The following is a 23,738-nucleotide window of genomic DNA, read 5'->3' on the forward strand; positions in this document are numbered from 1 at the left end:
TAGCTGCATAGATAATGCGAAGTTAATAATGTGCATGATGATTTTTTTTAATTTTGCAGGACATTACATAAGCAGATAATGTTTATATACGAAAAAAAAGTAATATATTCAAAAGTAGCATAGTAATCAGTTCTGTTTGATGCCTTTTCTTTTAGAAGCATAGTTTAACAACTTGTAGAACCAATGTGACATCAGCCTAATATAAAATGCAGTATGTCAATTCATTATTACTCTGAGAGAGGTAAAGAATAGAATATCTGGTAACCAGAATGAGAAACTGAAGTTGACAGAAATAGAGGAAATTTATTCTGCACCTGTAGATCATTACTCAAAATAGTGTCCAGTTAAACATTTTCCAAATGTAAATCTGTGGTGTTTTTCTGGAGTTTGATCAGTCATAAAAATACTTAATTTTTCATAATCAAATCATAATATCTAGATCAGTAGCCCTTCAAAGCAGTGAATTCTCTGTTACGCTCGTCATTATTTTACCATTCTATCAATCTCTCTATTGGCAAACTGTTGTTTGTGTATTATTCCTTCCAAGTGAAAAATGGTTATTGTTTTAATTTTTAGTGCCAGTAATGTAAATACGCACACGACCTTTTGTTTCTCCTTTTCAAAGTTTTAATGCTAAGTAAAACATGCATTTTTAGCAGTGTGCAAAAGCTAAAGTAAAATGCCTATTTATTCTTAGTATTGACTTACAAAAGTAATGTTTATTTCATATGAGATTAATATGATACATAGATGTAATGTGGCATGTTGCTTCTGGAAGTGCTTTTGCTTAGTGGAAATCATTCTCTTCAAAAGTATTTGCACAAACTTTTGCTCCTGCCGGTGATGGTAGTTTTTTGTAGCTCTTGCAAAGCCTTGAAACTCATTCAGGGGTTCGTATTCCTTTGCCTAATGTGGTATAGTTTTCAAAATAAATTATTTTCTTGCAAATACTACATTCACCTGAATGTGATGCTTTTAAGAGGTAACTTGGGGAGAAGATGACAATGCCAGTCTCCTTTACTTTCAGCAAAGCATTTACACACATCCATTAATACAGCAGCATTGCTGCTTATATGGCAGATCCCTTCATGTCACAGGCTCTGTCAGTCCTTTTCACAGTGTCACCTGAGCCTTTTGCTTCAGTTACTGAAGATCATGACAAAGCTTTGGCTCTGAGTTGGGGCAAAACAGATGAAGAACAGGAAAAGAGTAGTTTTTCATTTTCTTTACAGGACTGAAGCACACACAGGTTAAAGGAATTACTCTGAAGTCACACAGAAAATCTTCGGCAAAATGGGGGACCTTGCTAGTTTCAAACCTGGTCTACACTTAAGGATTCAGTGGTACAAATACACCACCAGCTGAGCTCCATCGGACCCAGGGCAGAGGCAGAATGTGCAGCAGTGTTGACTTTTCTCTGAGAAATTGTAAAATGAAATATTTTATGCTTTTAGAAGGGATTTTTCTAGAATAAAATCTGTCCACTACTATTAACTGGTATTTACAACTACCCAGACTAGGCATATGGAGAGAAAACAATGCCAAGGATTGAAAAGACTATTTGAAAATAAACTAAAGATATCTCCTTTTTTATGTTATTTTTTCATTGTAGTATCAAGATCAGTGAGTAAAAAAATGATAGGTGCTAAAATTAGCTTCTGATTTCTTTTGACTTATATCTATACATTTGAAAAAAGCAAAGAAAGCCTTTTCCCAGCTCTTAAGTGAAGTCAGAAAAATGTGTCAACACTAAATTAGTAAATCCTTAAATTTGAAAACTAATACATTGGAATCATGAAGTCCTTAAAGTACTTTTTAAAGGCCGTTTTGAATTTTTAAATATCTTTTTCCTAAAGTTCTAATAGGGATATGAAGGTTATTTTGAGTTACATGTACTGTATACTAAGCAATTTCCTTAGAAGCTGCATGATGCTTCTAAAGCACAAACTGTCCAGTGGAAGAATATAAGGGCCTTCTTTCACTGTGGACTAATAAAATCCTTTCGCATTTCAAGACTTTAGAGTTAATTGTGTCAGAATGGGTAAATAGTTATGAATTTGTAAGTTTGTAATTGCTAGGTGGATAATTTTCAAAATTATTGATATCATCAATGTCTTTATTAGAAAAGTGTAACTGAACTAACAGGTTTATTGTATGGTTTTTATTTTTATTTCTCTAGCCTCCAAAACGCTTATAAATAGTATGCTACGGGACCCTTCTCAGATTCCAGATGGAGTTCTAGCAAATCAAGTCTATCAGGTATTAATCACACTTGTTTTCTTTGGTATGGTTTTTTTTCCTGTGGCGATTCTGTTATCTGCCTAGCAGAGTACAAGATTTTAAACCTCATTTAATTACTGTCATCATAAACTATCAGTGAGGTCAGAGTGCACTATAAATGGCAGTGCAATATTTGTGAGGGGAGCATTTCACTTTTTAATAGCTTGCTTTTATAGTGAATAAAAGCATGCAGTTTTTGTTTTCTGTGATTAAATCTGAACAGCATCTGATAGCCTTTTTGAGGAAAAGTAATTACTGTTTTTAAGATACTCTTTAACTATAATGGTTTTGTAGTTGCCCATCAGTGTACTACTTCTCTTATTTGTCTGCAGTGTACTGTGAATGACTGTTGTTATGGACCACTGGTGGACTGCATCAAACAGTATCCTTTCCCATAAAATTTTAGGTGCACAATTGATGAGCTTAGACTGTGTGGAAGAGATGTGTCTAGCTTTAACCTGACATAAAGTTCTGCTTCACAAAACACGTTTCATACTCCTCTCTTTTACATTCAGTCAGCTAGAGGGTCACTGCAGAGCTTTCTCTTACACTAACAAAAATCAGATGGACCATGGGAAGATGTCAGTTTGGTGGTTACACATTCATATGCCTGATTGAACCTCTTTGGTTTTGATTAGTTGAAATGCATATCTGGTTTTCTCTTAAGACTAGGTGACCATGCTTGGAGTGGTGGAGTTGGACTAGATGATCTCTGGAAACACCTTCCAATCTCAGCTATTTTGTGATTAAATCAATAAGTTTCATAGATAGTGTTCAACTTTATGGCTTTGCTTTGTTACAAATATGAGTTTTAACTGTAATTTTTTCAAGTGAAATTCAGGTGTAATTGACCAGTTAATATTTTAAACTCCTATCTGACATTCCAGTGCAGTTCTTTTATTTTCTCTTCTTCTTAAAGGAGATTATACTAGCTGCAGTAAAACCCCCCTACGTATCCTGATTTTCCAGGGATTTTTTTTTGTAGTGTTGAAATAGTTAATTAGAGAGCCATACAGTGAGTACACTGAGGGAACTCCACATGGCACTGAGTGTTCCAGACTAAGATTAGAATTTGTTTGGAATGATCACTGAGAACCCAAATCTACTTTAATAAAGTCCTGCAGGAGTAGCTCTTCTGTTTCAGTCTGCAGTCAAAGGAACAATTTCAAAATCATGGCCTGCTATCACTGAGCAGGCTAGTAAGGCAGTTCCCTCCCAAGTCCTAGAGAATCCTTGCGTGGATCTCTGCATGCAGTTTGGGGGAAGATCTTGATTTCGCTGTACAGGTGCAGGATAGGAAAGCTACAGTGATGTTTAGTTATGCATGAAAAACAGTACTTCTTGTAGTTGTGATACATGTAATTGTCACTCCTTAAAAATACTTTATTTCCACTGGAAGCACTTGTCTGGTGTCTACTACAGCCTCAGCCCTGCTCCCATTAACTTTAACAGCAGCAGGATAGAGTTCTAATTGTCTTTGTATTTTGTGCTTTTAATTGTAATTTTAAATATTCATTGAGATTATCTTCACAATTAAACAAAGCGCACTGAAAGTGGATTAATCTAATAAACCACACATTTTAAAGGGTTGTTGATCACTAATTTCCATATCCAGAATTTTAAGATTAATATTTTGTGGATGAGCAATCTGGCTGTAGTCTTCTGAAAGTGTCATGTTTAAAAGTAATAAAGACACATATGTAGAATTATGAGCCATTTTTAAGACTTACTTGCCTTCAGTCTAGAAAAGACTTTTATATCCTCTTCAGGTTCTGGCTCAAATCTGTTGTGGAATGTGCCGTGACATCAATGAGAATATGGAGGAGTTTTTCAATTCCGTTTTGGTACAGAAAAGTTTAATACTAAGCTGTATGAGTGCATTACTGCAAGTATGTTGCTGAATTAGATGTTAATTTTGAGGTGCATAAAATAGTTAAAAATCAATTTAAAGTTAAGGTTTTAAAAGCATAATGTCTTCTGAAGGATTGCATATTGATTTTAAATATAACTATCTAATTGTATATGCATGGACTAAAGTATGAAGTCAACCTCTTTGTAAATGCCAAGAGGCTATTTTTCAGTAATAGTTCAGATGCTTACGGGAAACTAGGCTGCTAGACTGGATGAGTAGAAAATGGCTTGTGAGGTTATTTACAAGTTTTGCCCCATGGTCATTGCCATACATCAATAACAGGTATTATTAGAGACTAAGTGTTTCTGCTTATGGTGCATTATAAATTCTGTTTGCAGTATTTTTTCTTACCTTTTTGCAATTCTTCATTTGTCCCTTTTGTTCTGAAACTGCTAGTAGAGTTTAACATAATACATAGTTTCAATTGATATAAGCTGTATGTACATATGAAATGATTGCATAGAACTATTTTTTTTCTGTTCAGTATGAAGTGTTCATATGAGTTAAGTAATTAACTGTAATGGTAAGGTGATCTGTAGTTTAAGTTCTCAGAAGTTATTTTAAACAGAATTTGGAGCTTAACTGCTTTTAACATAAGATCTTTTATCATATTGTTCCATAGGATTCTTCTTAAAAGCTTCCGGAATAGAACTTTGCCCTCCACGAGGATACATAAAAATATTTAATATGGTAACTTTTTTACATATTGCTAGGAGTAGCACATTGGATCAACAGGCTGTCATTGAAGTGAAAAGGGCTTCACTATAAAATATGATTTCACCCTTCCCTGGCATTAGTTCATGCTTCTGAAAAATCAATTAAAAGGATGGTTTTTTACAGTAAGATGTTTCAGATGGATGTAGTACCTATCAATTTCAGAATATAAAGAAAGAAAACCAGTTTGTTTCATCCTTTGCTGGATTGGAGAATTTATTGCTAGTCAGTAAAGAGCAACTTTAAAGGTATTTAACTACATGTTTTAGGATCACACTTCCTTTTATATTTAGAAGGAGAATAAATAAAAAATTGAAATATTGCCCTTAATTATACTGAATAAATATGGTCAAATGGGTCTTCATTCTGTCAAATATATGCTGTTGATACAATAGTCTGATTTTCACAAAGTTAGTGTATGCTTCTGAAAATCCTTGTAAGGATATTCAAAACCTGGAGTTCAAATCACTGATCACTTCTGAAATGCAGATGAAGGCCAATCTATGATTAATTACTTTACCTATGATGTTTTTATGAAGTTGCATCTTTTCCAAAGTAATCTTCCATTTCTTAACCTAAAGCTATCAGCGCTATTGGGCATGAGCATGAAGTCTTGCTGCGAGAAATGCTTTTGGAAAAAAATCTCTCTTTCATAGGTAAGAATCTGTAGTAGAGGCTAGCCAGTGAATTCTTAACTTCAGAGATGTTGGTGACTGTTTACCCAAGACAAAAATCAGCCCAAATGCTCCCTATATTAGGTAGTAAAGGAAGAGTAAAATATGATTGATGCTGTACATGTTATCTTTTATTGATTTAGAACTGAGCAGGAACTCAGTTACCTAATACCCTATATAATACAGCACATGCACAGTCTTGCAATTAATATTTTATAGAATAAGTAGCTGAAAAAAATGCTTTAATATCTGCTGCAGTATTACTTTTGGTGTCATGAGATATTAGCCATAATCTAGGCCTTATGAGATTTAGGAAGAAGCATAAGAAATATTAGCTTCACAATGCTTTATGTATTAAAGAACTGCTAGAAGATTCACTCATTTACCTTGCTGTGCAGTTTCTGCTGAATTTTTGCCCCCTGCTTCCCAATCAATGCAATTACTCTTTTTTACACTCCCTATTTTTAAAGTTATTTTAAGGATTAATTAGTTAGGAATTTACTTTCATTTTTTTCTTTTAGCCTGCAGTATGTTTCTTTTACATGAGTGCCATTGAAACAAAGATTCATGTTTAAAGTATCCGTTCTCTAAATGTGATAGTAAACAATGACTTCTTAAATCTTGGATTCCTTATGTGATGAGACGACAGCGAAGTGAAATGCTCTCTTCTGTTAAGGTTGAGCATTGTACTAAATTTGCATGAACAGGGAATTTTGCTGGGTTTACCTGACACTATGATCTCTCCTGGAGATATATCAGGTTAAGATTTTGGAAACCTTAAACAAATTTAAGAAGTTAGAGAGTGTTATTAAGCTTTTTAAAAGATTTGTCCATATAATTAAGGAACAGCTTTAGTGTGCTCTTTTATTTTAGAGAAAAGTGAAAGAAGGACAGGATTAACTATCACATGCAAGCTTGCAAATGACACTATGAAAACAGGAAGAGACAGATTTTCTTATTTAAGAGCATAGATACATGTAATACGTTTGCTTAAGCTGTAATTGCAGAGGTGATGGTGAGTTAAAATACCAAACAGTTCTAGGAACAGTAAGTATAAAACAAACAGCCAGGAAAGGTTATGGAATCACCTTCAATGAAGAATTCAAGGCTACATTTGACACTCATCTATCAAAGCAGGTAATGAAATCAATCCTGTCGCAATACAAGGGAATGGAGTGGATGACTCATTAAGGGATCCCCTACCCAACAATTATCATTTTATTTGGCTTGTGTAAGCTTATGCAGTATAAAAATCACATTTAAATTGTATGTTTCACAACCTTGGATTTTGTCTTTAGAAATTAGCTCCAAGAAATTTGTGCTATCAAATTAAAACATCTAGAATGGGTTAACTTGTTAGAATATGAAGATAGAAATGAGAGAGCTTAATTTGTTGTTCATATTTTATGTATAGTGAAGTATTGTTTAGTCATGATTTAAGATATGTTTTATATTTATTATGTCTGTGATCACCTATGTTTTCAGGTTCTACGTGTGTTTGGGGTTTGGGGTATTTTAAAAAAAAAAAGCTTTCCCTAAGTATCTGCAAGATGAACCCTACCAAGTCCCTTGCAATACAGCCTTTCCTTTCTGAAAACCTAGTTTCAAAACTGCTTGAAGAAAACATCAGGAAAATAGAAGAGATGACAGTATTTCCCATAGGTCCACAATTTCAGGCTTTTTTGCGTAATACTTCATTCCAATTTTGAAGATGGCTTATTATTTACATGGCTTATGACTTGTAATTCCATTACTTTTTAACATGTTTTAAAGGAACAGCAGTTCTGTATTAGTGTACTATTACACTGTACTGTTCTTCAACAATAGTTAGGGGGTTTGTATCAAATGTGTTCACCTGAGCAACAGAGAGTCTAGTACAGGAGAAGAAAGTAAAAGTCAAAGGACACAGTGAATATGAAGTGCCCCAGTATTGTCTGAGAGCATGAAGCAGCTTTTCAGGTTCAAGACAGAATTTGTCTGTTTCTAGAGCAGTTAGCTTTCAAAGCCTACAGATCAGAAATAACACCTTCAGACTCACCCTGGAATTGACTGGAAACCTATACACATTAGTGGGGGTTACATTTTATTAATACACTGTTCATGAGAAGTGCTTCATATACCATGTCCTCTCTTCAGCAAAAACACAGCTCTCAAGTCTTTATCACTTGGCCTGAGATTAAAGTGATCAAATGTAGCATTCTATCAAAAGAGGCTCACAGCTTCATAGACCATACTGAAATGCCAGGAATTTCTAGGTTCTATATAGAATTTTTTTTTTTTTTGGTATCATTATCATGAATATATTAGGAAAGCTTTTAGATATATGGGGAGGTACTGAGCTTTATTCTCCTTTGGTTCCCACCAGTGGATATAAATCATGAAATCTGATCAGTATTTTCTGCTGTAATCTTAAATTTGCAGTTGTAGCTCATTCATGCACCAACAGAAGAAGGCTAGTAATATAAGAACAACGATGTGTTACATGGTTATGATCGAGTGTGGCATTATGGTAAAGATGAAGCTGCAGTCTTGTTGAAAATCTAAATTAATGGGGTATCTGTTGACAAACTACTTATTAGGGCTGTTTCCACATAATTTCCAAACCTGAGGATTTATAAATGTATCTGTCAAAACTGCTGTGGGCTGGCTTTCAAGCAGTTATTAAATTATTCTCTTAATCCATGCTAGAGTTTAAAGATGTTTAGAGGTGCAGAATGCTGCCTCTGTCGTTTCCAGACCAATGTGAAACATAACCTGGGCTGAAAAGCTAGAACTTCTTTTTGATGGGGTTACAGTTTAAAGCAAAAATTTTATGGTGATTATGGGGAGTTCCAGTACTTATTTTTTCCCCAGAGTTATAAAGCTTCAAAACACTTGGAGAAATAGTAATGCAAAGTTATGTTTCTGCACATGATAGACACATCAATAATAAACATGCTTTTTAATATGTTTTCCAATGTTAATCACAGTTCAGAATGCTAGGAGAAACCATGTAAAGACATTCAGAACCAGATTTAAAACAAAAAACATGTTCTTTTCCAAGCCATTAATTAAAAGGTTTTAAAAGTAATCGGGCACCCTTGAAAGAATAATCTGTTGAAGAATATTAAAAGCAATGCTGATGGAGATTCCAGTTCAGAGACCTGCCGTGTTGACCTATTGAAACATGTGTTTACATCTGTTTTGGTTTTCAGTAAGTTTTTTTAAGGTGCATTTCCCTTATTTTGTGATACTGGTATCTGTTAGATGTGAAAGAAAAGACTGATCTTTCCATTGCTGTTGCTCTTAAATGAACAAATTTCAGCTGAGACATCCTATTGTCTATCCTAGGTTGTTTTAAATGATTAAGAGCAGGTTGCAGTTAACTAGATTTGGATACAACTGTTTTGTTGTTTGTTTTTTGTTTTTTATTAATAAGGATGAAAAGATTATGTAGAACATTAATTCATTTTTATGTTATGGCATAAAACTCTCTATTCATAGGCTCTGTTAAATTAGAACCTTCTTAATCTTAACATCATTTATCTGTATACATGACATTCTAAGTTTCAAAAAATAGCCAAAAACCAAGTCTGTCTCCAAATCCTAGAAATGTTTTTCATTACCTGATCATCTGATCAGATGATATAATAAAGTGTCAATTTACAGCATAGTCTGTTTATAGTGAAGAAATGCTCTCAAAATTAAAAAAAAAATATGGTACCACTCAAAAAGAATAAACATCTATTGCAGTTTACACTGACATGAATGTTCAGCTTTCCAAATTTACTTCTGTCCCACTTTCAGAGTTAGTTCACTATATAAAATATTTCAGATTTATATTCTTCAGTGAAAAAGAGTGGGAGAGTTTGCTTTTGGCACTATTACAGTATTTTGATTTCTAAGTTCGTATGTTTTTGTTGTCATTAAAATGTTACTTGGACTCAAACTGCTGACCTTTCAGGATTTGCACAAAGTATTCAAAAACTGAGTTCTGAACATTGGCCATGAAACTACTGTCCTAACCTGATAAATGGATTGGAAATAAGCTACCCAACAGTGAGAATGGACCATTAATTTTAATCAAAGGTGATGTAGAAAGGCGAATGGGATGCATGACAATGTCAACAGCCCAGTAGGTGTTAAGGGGCTACACAGCCTTACTTGTTACTAGGTAGTGCCATTAGTTGAGCTTGGGTGAAGACAGAAAGCCATGCCTGGAATTGAATGACCAGGTCACTCCAAATTCTAATGGAGAAATGGTGTTTCAGAAATACCAATGTAATGGTATCAGAAATCAAGGACAGTAGTTTAAAAATATTACGGGATTGCTTGGGCTTTCTTTCTTTCTTTTTTTGTTTTTGTTTTCTTTAAAAGGGAGCATCTTTTGCCTTTTGCAGTTTTGTCTTGCTCACTCATTATTATTTCTTGAAATATTCAGCTCTAATATTTGTAAGCAATAAAGTTATAGACTTAATGTTAGCAGAATGTCTAAATCTTTTTATGTTCAGAAATTGGATAAATTCTACGGAATCCAGAATGCAAGAGAAACTAAAATTATGGCTCTTCTCTACTTTAATAAATTTCTGGGAGAGAAGGATTTTCTTGCTCTTTTTTTTAACAACTTTATGCTAACACTAAAAATAAAACCAAGGCAGCAGCAACAGTATATCTACATTGTGGTGTTGGTAGGATTAATCTTAACATATCCGAAGGTGGAGAGACTCTTCTTTCAATCAGTGAATATACCTCTTTATTTTGAATATTTGGAGGTTATAAAATACTGTATGACAGCTGGAATTAATGATGTTTATAATGAAGACATAAAAATGCAGGGATGACAAAGAAGCATTTTTATATCCATGCTTCAGGTTTTCTACAAAGGTTCATTTAATCTGACACAGCATTGCATGCATAAGAAAGATATGTATGACTGCATTAGTAATTCTTGCACTCTTATTTAAAAGAAAATTAATTATGCTGCTGTCTACTTAATGGAATAATTTTATAAACAGTAGTTCTTATTTTCTATGTACAGCTGAAGATCAGCTTCGTGCAAAGGGTTATGACAAAACACCAGACTTTATTTTAGAAGTGCCGGTAGGTAAGTCCTCTAAAAGAATTTCTATTATTTTGTTTAGAGGTGTTCATGCTAAAATATTATGGCTACTTAAGTGAAGCATATTCTAGGATACTGCAAATAAGTCTCTTCAGGAGTTACCCAATAATTTTAAGAACTTCTAGTTTGAGTCAGAGAGATTTGATCCTATATAGTGTTACCCAGTGTTTCTTCTTTAGTCTCTGCATGTTTTCACCTCATTATCAAGAAAAAAGGAAAAAGAAAGCAATGGTAGGAATGCCCAAATCCCTGCTCCCTCTAATGTACTCTACCCGCTGTCCTTCTGAACTAAACTCTGAAATACCTATAATTGTTTTTTACTTCTAGACCAAATCAGTTCAAAGTAGTCTTAAGAGTATTCTGTTACACCTATAGGTCATTGCATCAGGGTTTGTCATTGTGCAGTTAATCTTTTGCCATCACTTTGCATCTAAATACAACTCTGAAGTTCTTTACTGTTTTTTAAAAGCCTGGATAGCAAGAAAGAATAAGAAATAAAAGTAAGTATAAAGGTTATGTTAAAGTTCATCTACCTTTTCTGGTCTTGAGGCCATGTGACAGCTCATCAATATCAGCAGGTAGGGAGAATTCACAACCTTTCTAGGTAACATGTGCCTATAGTCAGGCACTCTGACAGTGAAAAAGTGGTTGCTCATGCTCAGGTGGAAACTCCTGTTGTTTAAGTTTGTATGCATTGCTTCTGTCCTGTGACTGGACACACTGAAAAGAGCCTGTCTCCCTCTTTACCACCTGCTCTTCAAAAAGTTTATACATTAGAAAGATTCCCCAGTAATGTGGACCACAATAAACACAGTATATATTTGGTATAAGGTACTCACTTCTATATTAGAAACATGAGATTATGTCCCACCTATTCAGGAGCCTGATTAAAAGAAAACTAGAAAAGCAACTATTTTTTTTTTATTCTTGAGAAGGGAAACCAGGAAACACCCAAAAGAATTCTTTTTGTAATATTACCTTATTAGAAAGAAGGTTAAAAATAGCCATTAATTGATTTGCATAGATTTGTCTCAAAAAAAATTCAAATAGTAATAGTACCTTGCTTTTTTCAAATTATTATAATCACTTGAGACTTACAGAAAATAATGTTCTACCTGTTGTCTGATCTGAATGAATGTATAGCAGCCCTTGGATTCTCTCCTTCCTGACTCAGTACATAACTAGGAAAGGCAAATGTTTCTTAGAAATTGCTTCTGAGCTGATTATACCTCAGCTGTTATATCTCCTGGGATCTAAAGGTGGTGTGGGTGGGGGAAGGATGTAGTAGTACAGGCCTACACAAGTTAACTGGGTTACTGATAGCAGGGTAGTGGTGGCACATAGAGCTTAGTGTTGTGACTTCATGAGTTATTTTCCCAGATTTCCTGAGTAATATTGCACTCTGTGGTCAATAATTTGCTGCCATAGCCTCTAGTAATCTTTCTGTATTGTGCTCCTGGATTTGCATGTTCTTTGAAAACCTCATTCCAAGTCAAATTTAGGCTCAGGCATCATGGTTGTGGATATTGTAGGTAACTCAAAATAAAGGTAACATTTCTAAAGATCTTAATGATAATCAACAACATCTTTTTGGAGAAAGAATGGTCTCTCAGAGTGATGCTCATGATTCCTTCTGCAAAATTATGTTGTCAACTTCAGAGAGTACATTCCTTTGTCAAAAAAAAGATGATTTTATTAATATTAGTCATTCACTCCTGCAAGAAATGAGGAAAGACATGAACCAAAGCAAATACCAAAGCATTAGAAGAAACAGAAATTCAAAATCACATTTTTTCACAGAAGCCTTCTTATTCCTAACTTCTTTCTGATGAAGCATTACTGGTTTTGCAAAAGAAAGGTAGCAGACACATGTCCAGGTTAAATTTCCTTCCCTTTCTTACACCTTCCATTCTGGATTGGTGGCAAGTGTCTGTCTTTAGCAGCTTAGCTAACTGTTTTTATCATTCATCAGAAGCTTCCAATTCCGTACCTGATAACGGCCTTCCAGCAAAGTAAGGGAATAGAAGAATACAACTGCTTCTTAGTCTACTCTTTCTCTTTACATTCTGCTTGTGTTAGAATAAACGCAGATATGTGGAACAGAGTGTAATTAAACTGAAATTAATGTGATTATCTGTTAAAGTATTTTCTGGTATTTTTTTTAAATGCCCTATGTGCATATTTGAAAGATAATTTTTACAAATATGTAACTCAGTTGCAAGCATGATTTATGTGGTAGATTGTGGAGTAAATAGAATCTTCTCTAACACAGTCTTACAGGTTTTGAGTGTGATTTTCAGAGTTCAGTTTATTTTCTGCTGTCACCCTAGCTGTGGAAGGACACATAATTCACTGGATTGAAAGCAAAGCCTCATTTGGTGATGAAAGTAGCCACCAAGCCTACTTGCAGGACCAGTTTTGGAGCTACTGGAACAGGTATATTTTTGTTATTTTTCCTTATAGATAAATAGGACTTCATTTTAAAAAGAAGTTACTGGATAAAACACTACTGACTCTACATGTTACTAATCTGCCATTTTGAATGTCATTTTCATTTCAAGTTGGTGTGCTGAAATATTTGTAAAAAATTGAGGTCTTAATCATTAACATGCAGCAGATCTATGTGGTGATTTTACAGTAATGCTAAATGACAGAGTAAGTTATTTTGGTACAGAAGTTATATGTCAATTTTTTTAGTACCTGACTTTGAAAGGAGATTTTGCTGTAACATTCTGGAATATGTGCAAGGTGACAAACTTGTTAAAAACATCTTCACAGTCTAACCAAGTGGGTTTTGTGTATAAAGGATGTTATTGCTCATTGTCAGTGTAAGTAGGACAGTACTGTTACACAGTGGGTTTTTTTAATAAAGTTTTTCTTTTGTTTATTATTTACATTTGAAGCAATAATTACAATTATCTTCAAGTTGAAAATGTAAGTATTTGCAGGAGGGTAAGGAGGGAAACAAATTGTGCTAGACAGACTTTTGTGGCATGTTGATGGTGCAAAGGTATTTTCTTTTAAATATGGTTAAAATACTTCTGCTTTATTGTTCTAAAAATCATTATCCATGACACCTCCTCACTGGAGGATTTTTTTCCCGAAAGATACTAAACACAATGCTTCATCTTCAGTGCCATTTTTGTATGTGGTAGAACCCTAAGCAAGATAGTGAGTGAGGTAAATTAAATTTTTAATAAAGGATTTTTTAAAGCATAAATTTAGAATTCTTCTCAGTGTCCACAAGAGAACATCAGAGGGATAGTGGAGAACATGGCACAAATGTGTGAACATGCAACAAAAAGGGGGTGTGTGCCAGTATCAGAGAGTAGTCTGGTGACTGTTAGTATTTCAGCTGAATGTGAAAATCGCTAGCAGTACCTTTGAAAATACCTTAAAAGAGGTTCAGTAAAAGGCAGCAGAGAAAGGGAAACGAGATCTTGATAATAACATCATCAAAGTTCGGAATTATGCTCTGCAGCAACATTCTTGATTGATTTGAAAAGGACCTGCTCTTATTTGACAATCCCAGAAACCAGAGAATTGGAAAACTTGAATAAAAGTAATGGGAAACTTGGAAGGTTGTCAATTGTTGGATGAAGATATTATACTTTAGGAAAGTTGTAGAAAATAAATTGTGAAATACAGATTATAAGACTTAGAAAGAAACTTGAGTATATACAATATCTAAGCAAATGGTGAGAATGGCAGGAAAGAGTGTGATGCAAACAGTGCTGAATTGCACATCCAGTGTAAAAGAAATGGAGCAGCTCAGGCTGGGAGAAGGCCATCGGATGTACTGGAATACTTTCTGAGTATAAAGGGTGTGTTTGAAGGGATCCATGATGGTATCAGAGAAAAGCAGCTCCAATAAGTGAATTTTAAACAGATAGCATGAGCATAAAGATACTAAGTTGAAATGGGGTGAAAGTTACATAGACGGGTAGGATGAACAACTGATCCAGTTGTTGTTTGTAGTAAAATTGCCGTTGCAGTTCTGTCCTTTTTTTGTGCTACAAAGTGTCTATCAACATTTTAGTGTAAAACATTTGAGAATAGTGTGTACCATTTGCATCTGACATTTCCAAAGGAAACTTCTCTTATGCTTTTATCAAGAAACCAAGACATAGCTAACTTCATTTTAATTTTAACATGTACCAATTACTAATTCAACTTCAGAAATGGAATAACATCTCTCACTGAGCTGTTAGTCAAGTATCTTTAATGTTGCAAGCTAGACTGGAATGATACATAGATCAATAAAACATTTTGCAAGTAGTTTTGAGATTTTGCCAAATCTGCTGTTATAGCTGTTTGTATTGAAAACAACTACAAAAATGGTTGATTCTTAAATATAGTGAATTTACATTCATATAAAGGAAACTAGAACTCCATTGTAGGATTTGTTACACCCTAAATCCAAAATCTAGGTTAATTATGGAAATTAGGCAGATTTCTATGCGGGTTTTTTTAACAATAAATCCCATTAGTTTTAATTTTGGTACCGTTTGGCCAAGTGGACAGTGCCACATCTTCTGAAATGAGTTCTGAATTACTGTGGCTTCTAATATAATGACAGTTGGGTTAATGAATCCATGTTGACAGATTAGGTTGCATGTAGGTTAGGCAGTTAACTTTCATTGGTCTCTGAAACTATTTATATGAAAGGACACAGGTGTAGCTGCACAAACTGTGAATCAATTTTGTATTATTTCATCAGTCTGTGCAGAGGTCTCTCAGTGAGAACCAGATTCTCAGTCAATTCACCACACCTTTGTGTCTCCCTTCCTCTTGAAAGAGAAATTATTTGGACAACAAGCATGAGTTCACAATAGAGATGATACAACACTCAATAAATAGTTTAGTGTTTTGTAAACCTGACCCATTGGCTGAACTTAAAACAGAAATTAAATTCAAGAGAAAATCTGTATCGCCTGTTAGATGTGGATAAAAATACAAATCTAGATACTTTGAAAGGAATGAAAGTGAGAGGTTTCAGACCTATTCCATTCAACTTTTTTATTGCTTCTCTAAAAATTAGGAGTCAAACTGGAAAAGTTTCTGCATTCTTTTCTCACATGTCACAGATGTAAGATGAATTTTACTCAGAATCTGACTGAAATCTTTGAACATAGCTGGGGTTTGTTTGCTGTTATGTGTGTATTTCATTAAATCCTGTACTTTGTGCTAACTAAATCTGTGAGTGTCTGTACTGACAGGAAAGAAATGGCACTTTCTCATTTAACAGAACAGCTCCCTAGATGCAGTCAACCATGTCTGTTCACCTCAGTGCAGAAGAACACCTTTTTATTACTCTGAGTTCTGCAGGGACAGCTTAGCAAGGTTTTTTATGGCTCATACATCAATGATATTGTTAAGCAATTTTCAATTGCAGTGGTGCACTGCAACCTCATCTTCAAATTAAGCTTCACATTAAAAATGTACAAAGTGTACCTTGTCAGTGGATTTGCACGGTTATAATTTAAGATGTTGTTTAGATATTGAGCTTTTTCAATAATAAAGAAACAGGAAAAGGCAAGTTTGGTCTTGCCTATTTCCAGCGTGATTTTGCAGAGTGATGTTTTAGGAAAAAAAGCTATTTTATATACTGGACAGACTTAGTATAAAGTGATTCATATACTTCTCTCAGTATGTTTGTTCCTTCAGAGTAGTGGTATCCACTGAGCAGGCTGTAGTTTACACTGCCGCTGGGTAAACAAAAAAAACCAAAATATAATTGCTTTGTGCACATGTAGTAGATACCACACTTTTCATTTTTCACTGGTCTACATTGGTGTATTTGTTGTAAGCATGAGAATAAAAGCTGTTGAATAGTCTGTGGGACCAAAGGTAATTTGGAGAGCATGAACAGGAAGTTATGCAGATTGCACTTTAAAATGGGGTCTATGAGCATGTAAATTATTTTAGGATTTAGATGAATGTTGCTGTTTCTTTTTTTTTTCCTTCCGTAGTGTTTTTATAACTGATTTTTATAAGTTATTTTATAACTTTTTTCTAACTTAAATTAAAAATTGGAGTCCTGGCTGTAAAAGTCTGTTAGTCAGAGCTGACAGGCATGACTACTGTTTTCTAAGGATATACAGATCAGCAACACATGGTTCATACAGTAATTAGTGGGTGCACTGTCAGTGACTTGCTGTAAGAAGATACAAACTCGAATACAGCAATTTACATTTTCTGTCTTCTACAAGCATGGCTAAGGCATATGTACAATCTGGAATGTAATTTCTAGAGAGTCCCAGGAGAAAGCTTGACGTCATTATTAGCTAAAGAAATTTTACTATATGTGAGGAAGACTGTAGGAAAATGTCATATTTGACACTGTTATTAAACTAAAGGCATTTTCACATAGTGGAAAAGAAGCATTTCATCTTCTCTTTGAATAAAAATGGTAGGTCATCTCTGTACTAAATTTCTTCCGCCATTTGTTTGTGTTCCAAATGCTGTTAGTCCTGTGCTTCTGCTTTTTTGGAAGAATAAATAAAAGAAAGTTTCCCATAAGTAATTTTAAAGTAGTAATCACACTTTTTGGCAGCCTAAATTCATGATTCAGTGTGTTGTTAATTGGTATATTATGCCTGATCTTGAGACTTCAGTTCATAACTATCAGTCATAGTAAAATTATCAAATTATCATAGAACCCCGTCAATTAATAAAAGGATATTTATTTCAGAGAAGTGCAAACACAAATGATGCAAAGGATTGTATTTCACAACACAAACACAGATAATGTGTTCCTAGGGTTTTTTGAGAAGAGTGTTTTGTTCAAATGCATTTACAGTTGATTGTGAGGATGAATGATATGTGAGCAAAGTCTGAATCAGGACATCAGAATTATAGACGTTTTTTGCTGTTCGTCTCTTTAAATTGGTTTAACAGTTTACTGTGAAGACTGTTGAAGTAGTAATTCTAGTCTGGTTGTAGGTGGTAGGGGAAGAGGGAGATCTGTTGTGGGTTTATGGATGTCTGTTTTATTAACAAGTTCAGTATTCTTCAGTTGCAGATGGTTTAAAAATTTGTATTGGTGAGTTGAAAGCCATTGTAACAACCTGACTTGGAAGAAACCTTGGGAGTTACATTTGTCAAGTGGCTAGGAAAACTGTTCATGCATACCCAGTATCCAAAGCAGCCCAAACATAAAGAACTGAAAGGTCATTCTTCTTCTTGCAGTATGATGGTTTGTTGACATATTTTGACACACTGGTACAATGCTGAAAGGTTTTGACCTTACTTCAACACTGAGGGACTTAGGGTTTGTTTAGCTCTCTAATGCTTGTAGATTTTCACACATGCTGGATTTTGCTATGCTCCTTTTTCTCTCCCTTCTGGCTCCACTTGAATTACTAAATTAATCTTAAACAAAAATGGATGTAGATAGAAGAGAGAGTTTATGGTGATTTTTACTGCTTAGGACTTTATATAGTAAGTTTCTTCAAAACTAATTAACTTTTTTTTAAGTGAATTACTATGCCAACTTGCTAACCTTAGTACCACTGAGTAAGATGCGTTTGTTTATAGACAAGAAGAGAACCAAAAGCAGTGAAAAATGCCATTTTCTACTAGTTTATTAGTAGAAAATGCAGTAGTTTACTTGGGAAGATGGTAAAACCATGTTCTTCTGCAAGATAAACAGATGCACGTGTGCATTCAGATATAGGTACAAACACACACAGAGGCATATATATCTCTGCGCTTCACCAATGTCCTAGATACATTTAGCCTATTTCCAATAGCATTTGATATTAATTAGTTTTGTCTTTATTTAATGACACACGAACAGTATAGAAATCAACATGTAGCATATGAAAAATACATTTTTTTGCTCCAGCTCAAAAGTAATGTTTTTAGATCTTACCTGTCATGCTCTCTTCAACAATGTGGTTGAATAACAGAGCATGAAACCATTTTCACTGAGACCATGGCTTATGCATAATGTTAATAATGCTAATATTAATAATTGCTATAATGTTAATTGTTTTGTTGAGCATTGTAGATTGTTTGGTTTTGTATCAAAACTAATTTTTGTCAAAGCAAAGAAAGAACAAACCATATTTTACTCATAATTTATATTTGAATGATTGATATTAAGTATGTATTTTCATGCATTGTTCTCCTTGGATACAGTATTTAATACAGACATGAAACTGGGATTTTCATTATAATTTAATTCCCTTATGTAGGCCTCTTTAACTGCTAGATTGTTACATCCTGAACTTAAAAAATACTATATGAAGCAGTATATATCTTTGTTTACATTATTTTCCCCTTATATTTTTCTGAGCTGTCTTAAATATTTTCTTGTCACAGGAGATTCATGTAATCTAGATAGAGCATTTTCAACTTTCTTCCATACTACTGCATGGCTTCAGCTCCAGTTTTCCTGGTATTTCTCATTCAGATTAGACAAGCATCTGAGTTTATGTACAATAAGATATGACAGCACAGATCCTGCTATTCTTGCCAAGGGCCTGGTTGCAGACACTCCACTATGTCAAAGAATGTCAACCCCCCACAGACCTTACCTTTCAGAATTCCTTGTAATTTTTAATTGACATTTGCATCTGACATTTTCAATGTATTTTTTAGTGTTGGTTCTTTATCTACATACTAATAGTAAAACCAAACCAAAGCAAAAAGAATACCTTCTTGTAAACTATGATATCATATATTTTTTATTTAACGAGGTCAAGTTGCTGGGCTGAAACTCAAGAATGATCAACTTCCTCTTCCTTTTTGTAACTCTGTAGGTGCTAGTCTAATCCATTTCAAATGACAGTTGAGGAGGGTAGTAGGCGTATAAAGTGAAATTTAACTCTTAGTACTAATGAACAAAGTGTAAGTATATTATTGTTACTATGCATCATGTACAGAAGGGACACAGAGATTTCAAGGAAATTTTAAGAATACTAATAGAGACTTTCCTTTGAGTCAGGTACTTGAATATTGAAAGTGAAAATATTTGTACCTGTATTCATGCCAGATATGTTAACAGCATAATATTGTCAATGAAGTAAAACTGGCAAGTATGTCATTTAGCTACATGTCACAGTTGTTGGGCTTCTTTGCCTTCAGAAATCTCAAGTTTTTATTTGGGTTACAATACTAAAAGCCTAATAAATTAGTTTAAGCATAATTATCCATCTACTAGAAGTTAGAATGAAGGACTACAGTTGATCATAAATGTCACAAAGCAGAAAAAGTGGAAGCAGCATTTTGTCACAAATAATGCTGCTTTTCTTCTAATTAGTTAATTTACATTTTGCAAATTAAGGGCAAGATTCAGACAGAAGATAATCTAGTAGCATATCATAGCTTTACTGACCTGTATTTGTATATGCCAAATTTAAGTTAATTAGAAATGTAGATGCTGTTTGTTTTATCTGTCAAAAAGCTCATGTTAAAAAAAAAAATCTAGACACACTTTTCCCCCCAACATTTATCATCTAAATAATAGTCTTGCCAAGATGGCAGCCTCATAATAAACTCTTTTCAGTGGAGTGATGGGTAATGAAGCTTGCTTGTGAAGGCGGCGAAAAATGTTGTCTAGCCAAATGCGTGGATATGATGGCTAGAGAATCAGTGGACTTTCTCAGTCATCAATCTTTTTAGTAACCTCTTACACATCTGAATATTTTGATAGATGATCTAATAATTGAGTTATCTATCTTTCTAACTATCAGAGTTCCATAAAAATTATTCTCACATGCTATTGAATATTATATATATTGAGCATCCAGTAAATTTTTCAAAAAAGGTCCAAGAGGTGGAGGAATTATTTTGTCTTAAGCAGCCTTTAATATATTAAATGATAAATTACTATGTATAGAATACAAAACTATATGTACTATATGTACTAATATAAGGAAAAAATAAATAACATCACTAGCTGATTACAGCTAGGACTCAGTAAATAAGGCATTTAAAAGCATGAGACTGGTGAGGTTAATGCACAATCTAGGAGTAATTTGCAGTACAAGATGAGTAGATTTAGTAGTCCCTGGACAGTTAATGGACAGGAATCACATTTCCACACAGTTTAACAAATTCCTTGTGCCTAAGTCTTGGCTTAGGCAAAAAGAAATTCAGTGTCACTGTGGCATACCACGGTTCCATTCAGCCCCTGTGAGAGCTCTGAGAGAGTTTCTTTTGATTAAAGATGAGACTGAAATGTATATATTGAAACTTCCTACATTTTGTTTATTCTGAGCGATTGTACAATATGGATATCTGTTTCCAGAGCACAAGAATCTGCTTCCCTAGAACACTAATCTTGCATTAAAGGAGGCACTGAGGATATTTGGATAAGTTGCATTAAGCACATCATCAGATGTGTCTTACTAAAGCTTTTCAGTGGCAGAGCAAAATGGTTATTGGTGTTGGTGTATTTTTTTAAACACTACATTATATTATTCTCAACTTCAAATGTATTTCTGGTTGGGTAAAAATTATTTTTACAATAAGAAATATATTATTGCATTAAGAATATTTTTAATTCAAATATATTTTTTCTGCCTCAGTGCCACCAGTTTATGTTCAATTACATACTTTTATAGAGATTGTAAAATGTTCCCTCTTGTAAATTCTTGAAAACTCATTTTTTAATTTATTTTCATTTTGTTAGTACTTTGTTTGTTTCATAACTACAGCAAGGTATAAGCAAGTATATTTGATGAGTAGTTGTCCAGTTAGCAAAGGAGCTTTTCTTTCTCTGTTCAGAACAAGAGTGACTGGAGTATTTTCTTGAGGATATCTAAAAGTTTTTACTCATTGCAGAATTTTGATGGAAAAGTATCAGAGGGATTTTCTTTATAGTTACTACCTGCTTAAAGGAGAATGAGAAAGATGGATTTCAAGGACTTGCATGTTATCATCATTTGACAACACTTTGTGGAAGTATCATTGACCCTCATGGGACCTTGCCACTGCACATGGATCTACAAATTGAACAAACTTTTGGCTGTCTCACTGGCAGTGGTTGTGACTCTTACAATGAGCAAACAGAATTCTTGATGTTTATTAGTTCTTGCTAAGCATGCGTAATTAGTTTGATAAAATTTGTGTACACATAAAGCAAGACACTGAGGTAAGGTGACTTGAGTATCAAGAATGTAGAAGCTTACAATAAAATTTAGCTCTGAAGTTCCACATTTATCTTGCAATATTGCATCCCATTTGATGCATTTTTGCATCAAATTTTGTCTACATTTTTGTCTTCAGTAATATTTACATTGATTTTATGCAATTTTAAGTTACATAAGGATGATGTTACAGAAGTATAATTTAAACCTAGAGCTAAGGCAGTAGGAAACAAATTACAAAAAAAAAAAAAGCTCAAATTATTCTCTTTAATTACTTGTTGAATTTTAATAGAAGAAAGCTAAAATTGCTTCTGAATGTATAAATTCATAAGCAATTAACTGGAATTTATCAGTCAGTGTTATGTGGCTTCTTCTGAACTTAAGTAATTCTAGTTAGCATTTTTAGCATTTCTGCTGGAGAACATATCAAGCTCCTAAGAATGCGCAGTGTGTTATGCACACTTATGTATATGTTTGTGTGTATACTTTAAGAATGTTTAGATCTTTATTTAGGAAAGAAGTCTTCATTTCCCTCTCCTAATCAAAATAGTAAGCATCTGTGTTCTTTCTTTTCATTTGATTAGCGTGCTCTCATCCATCACTAGTCTTTGATATGAACATCAAGAAATCATGTCCTTTTATTTTAAATGATAAATGTTCCTTTGTCGTGAATACTTACAGACATTCCAAGATTTACAGCTGAATTATCAAAGTGTAACTGCACAGCTTCTCTGATGTGTGACATTATTTGTGAAATAAAGAACTTTTAATTTTTTATGGGTAGGCCTTAAATATTGACACTGCAAGGCTAATTTAGTTGTGATGCTGCAAAAATTTTTCCTTCATCCACTGTTTTTCTAAGACGTAGTTTATCACCAAGAGAGAATCTCAGCACGAGAATCTCTGCAGACATTCTATTTACATGTTCCAAGCCTGTCTCTTCATGTTTCATTAGTTAGGTCTGATGTCTAGTTAGCTCTTATCAAAACTAATGCCATCTGAAGTACCAGGCTTCCAGTGGTCACACAACCAACATAAAAATTTCAGTCTGACTAATATTATTAAAGACAGTATCTCTTTAAACCTGGGCTTTGTTTCAGTGTCTAGATCAATTATATCTTGGAAATTCATTTCAGTGAATGAGTCACTACTTGTTTCAATAGATGAAATACATCTGAAATTATATTCTGCACATTTCTAAATTTTAAAAATAGCAAAAATACAAGTATTTAAATCTTTGGTACCATTCTTACTATGTCTTGATGCTACTAAAGTAGAAAGAGCTACTATATGGCTGGCTTCTCGTTGGAATAGTACAGTAAGTTAAAATGTTTTATAAGACAGACACCTAGATGGGATTTTATCAACTATTTTATCATCTGTTTGTAGCAAAATTTGAATGTGTCAGACAAATAGGTAATTTAATTTTAGTTCCTACAGAAAGCTAGTGTTCCTTGAAATCTCTGGGTTTACTTACACAGGATAAAACATTTTTTCCTCTTTTTTTTTTTTCTCTTTCATTTATTGTATTCTGAGTATATCATGGTTGAATTCATTTCATGTTCTGAGTGCTGAAATGCTGAAATTGAATCTTTGAAATTTATAGTTTTGAGATACTGCTATTTATAAGCTTTAAAATTTACAAAATAGTTGAGAGAGGAATTTAGTGAGGGATCCCATAAAATGATTTAAGGGCCCATAATCATGATTAATAATTGCAATATTTTGTTTATAATTGCAGTATTTTGCAATGTCAGATATACAATACACTGCAGTAATTAGAATCTTTTTAACTTTTTATTGTTGCTTTCCTCAGAGATTTTTACAGCTTCACTTCTTGTGTAGTCAATTTTTTTTTATTCCAATCTTGTTTAAATTATAAGGTCATGTAAAATTGATCATATTACTTTTATCTCTTTATCTGGAAAGTGCTATTTATTTTAAAATAAGGAAAATTACAC

At 33.7% G+C, this 23,738-nt stretch overlaps 1 protein-coding gene and 1 long non-coding RNA gene across 8 annotated transcripts in view; one reads left to right on the top strand and one right to left on the bottom strand.

Annotated features, from left to right (window-relative positions):
- LOC116445580 overlaps positions 1-23,738 on the bottom strand; it is an 87,714-nt gene that overhangs the window by 61,974 nt on the left and 2,002 nt on the right. The gene's annotated exons all lie outside the window — the stretch shown is intronic.
- The window catches only part of C6H15orf41 (chromosome 6 C15orf41 homolog), a 135,206-nt gene that overhangs the window by 50,523 nt on the left and 60,945 nt on the right, over positions 1-23,738 (top strand). For 5 of the 7 annotated variants that reach the window (XM_032112316.1, XM_032112315.1, XM_032112312.1 and 2 more), the window contains exons 6-10: positions 2,180-2,259; positions 2,613-2,662; positions 5,495-5,562; positions 10,598-10,663; positions 13,009-13,114. In XM_032112316.1, the coding sequence (XP_031968207.1) occupies positions 2,180-2,259; positions 2,613-2,662; positions 5,495-5,562; positions 10,598-10,663; positions 13,009-13,114 (370 nt within the window). Of the gene's footprint in view, positions 1-2,179; positions 2,260-2,612; positions 2,663-5,494; positions 5,563-10,597; positions 10,664-12,950; positions 13,115-23,738 lie in introns of those variants that run through there. The other 2 variants (XM_032112317.1, XM_032112318.1) reach the window with 2 other exon arrangements.

This window comes from Corvus moneduloides, chromosome 6 (genome assembly GCF_009650955.1).
Source record: "Corvus moneduloides isolate bCorMon1 chromosome 6, bCorMon1.pri, whole genome shotgun sequence".
In the NCBI taxonomy this organism is placed as follows: domain Eukaryota; kingdom Metazoa; phylum Chordata; class Aves; order Passeriformes; family Corvidae; genus Corvus; species Corvus moneduloides.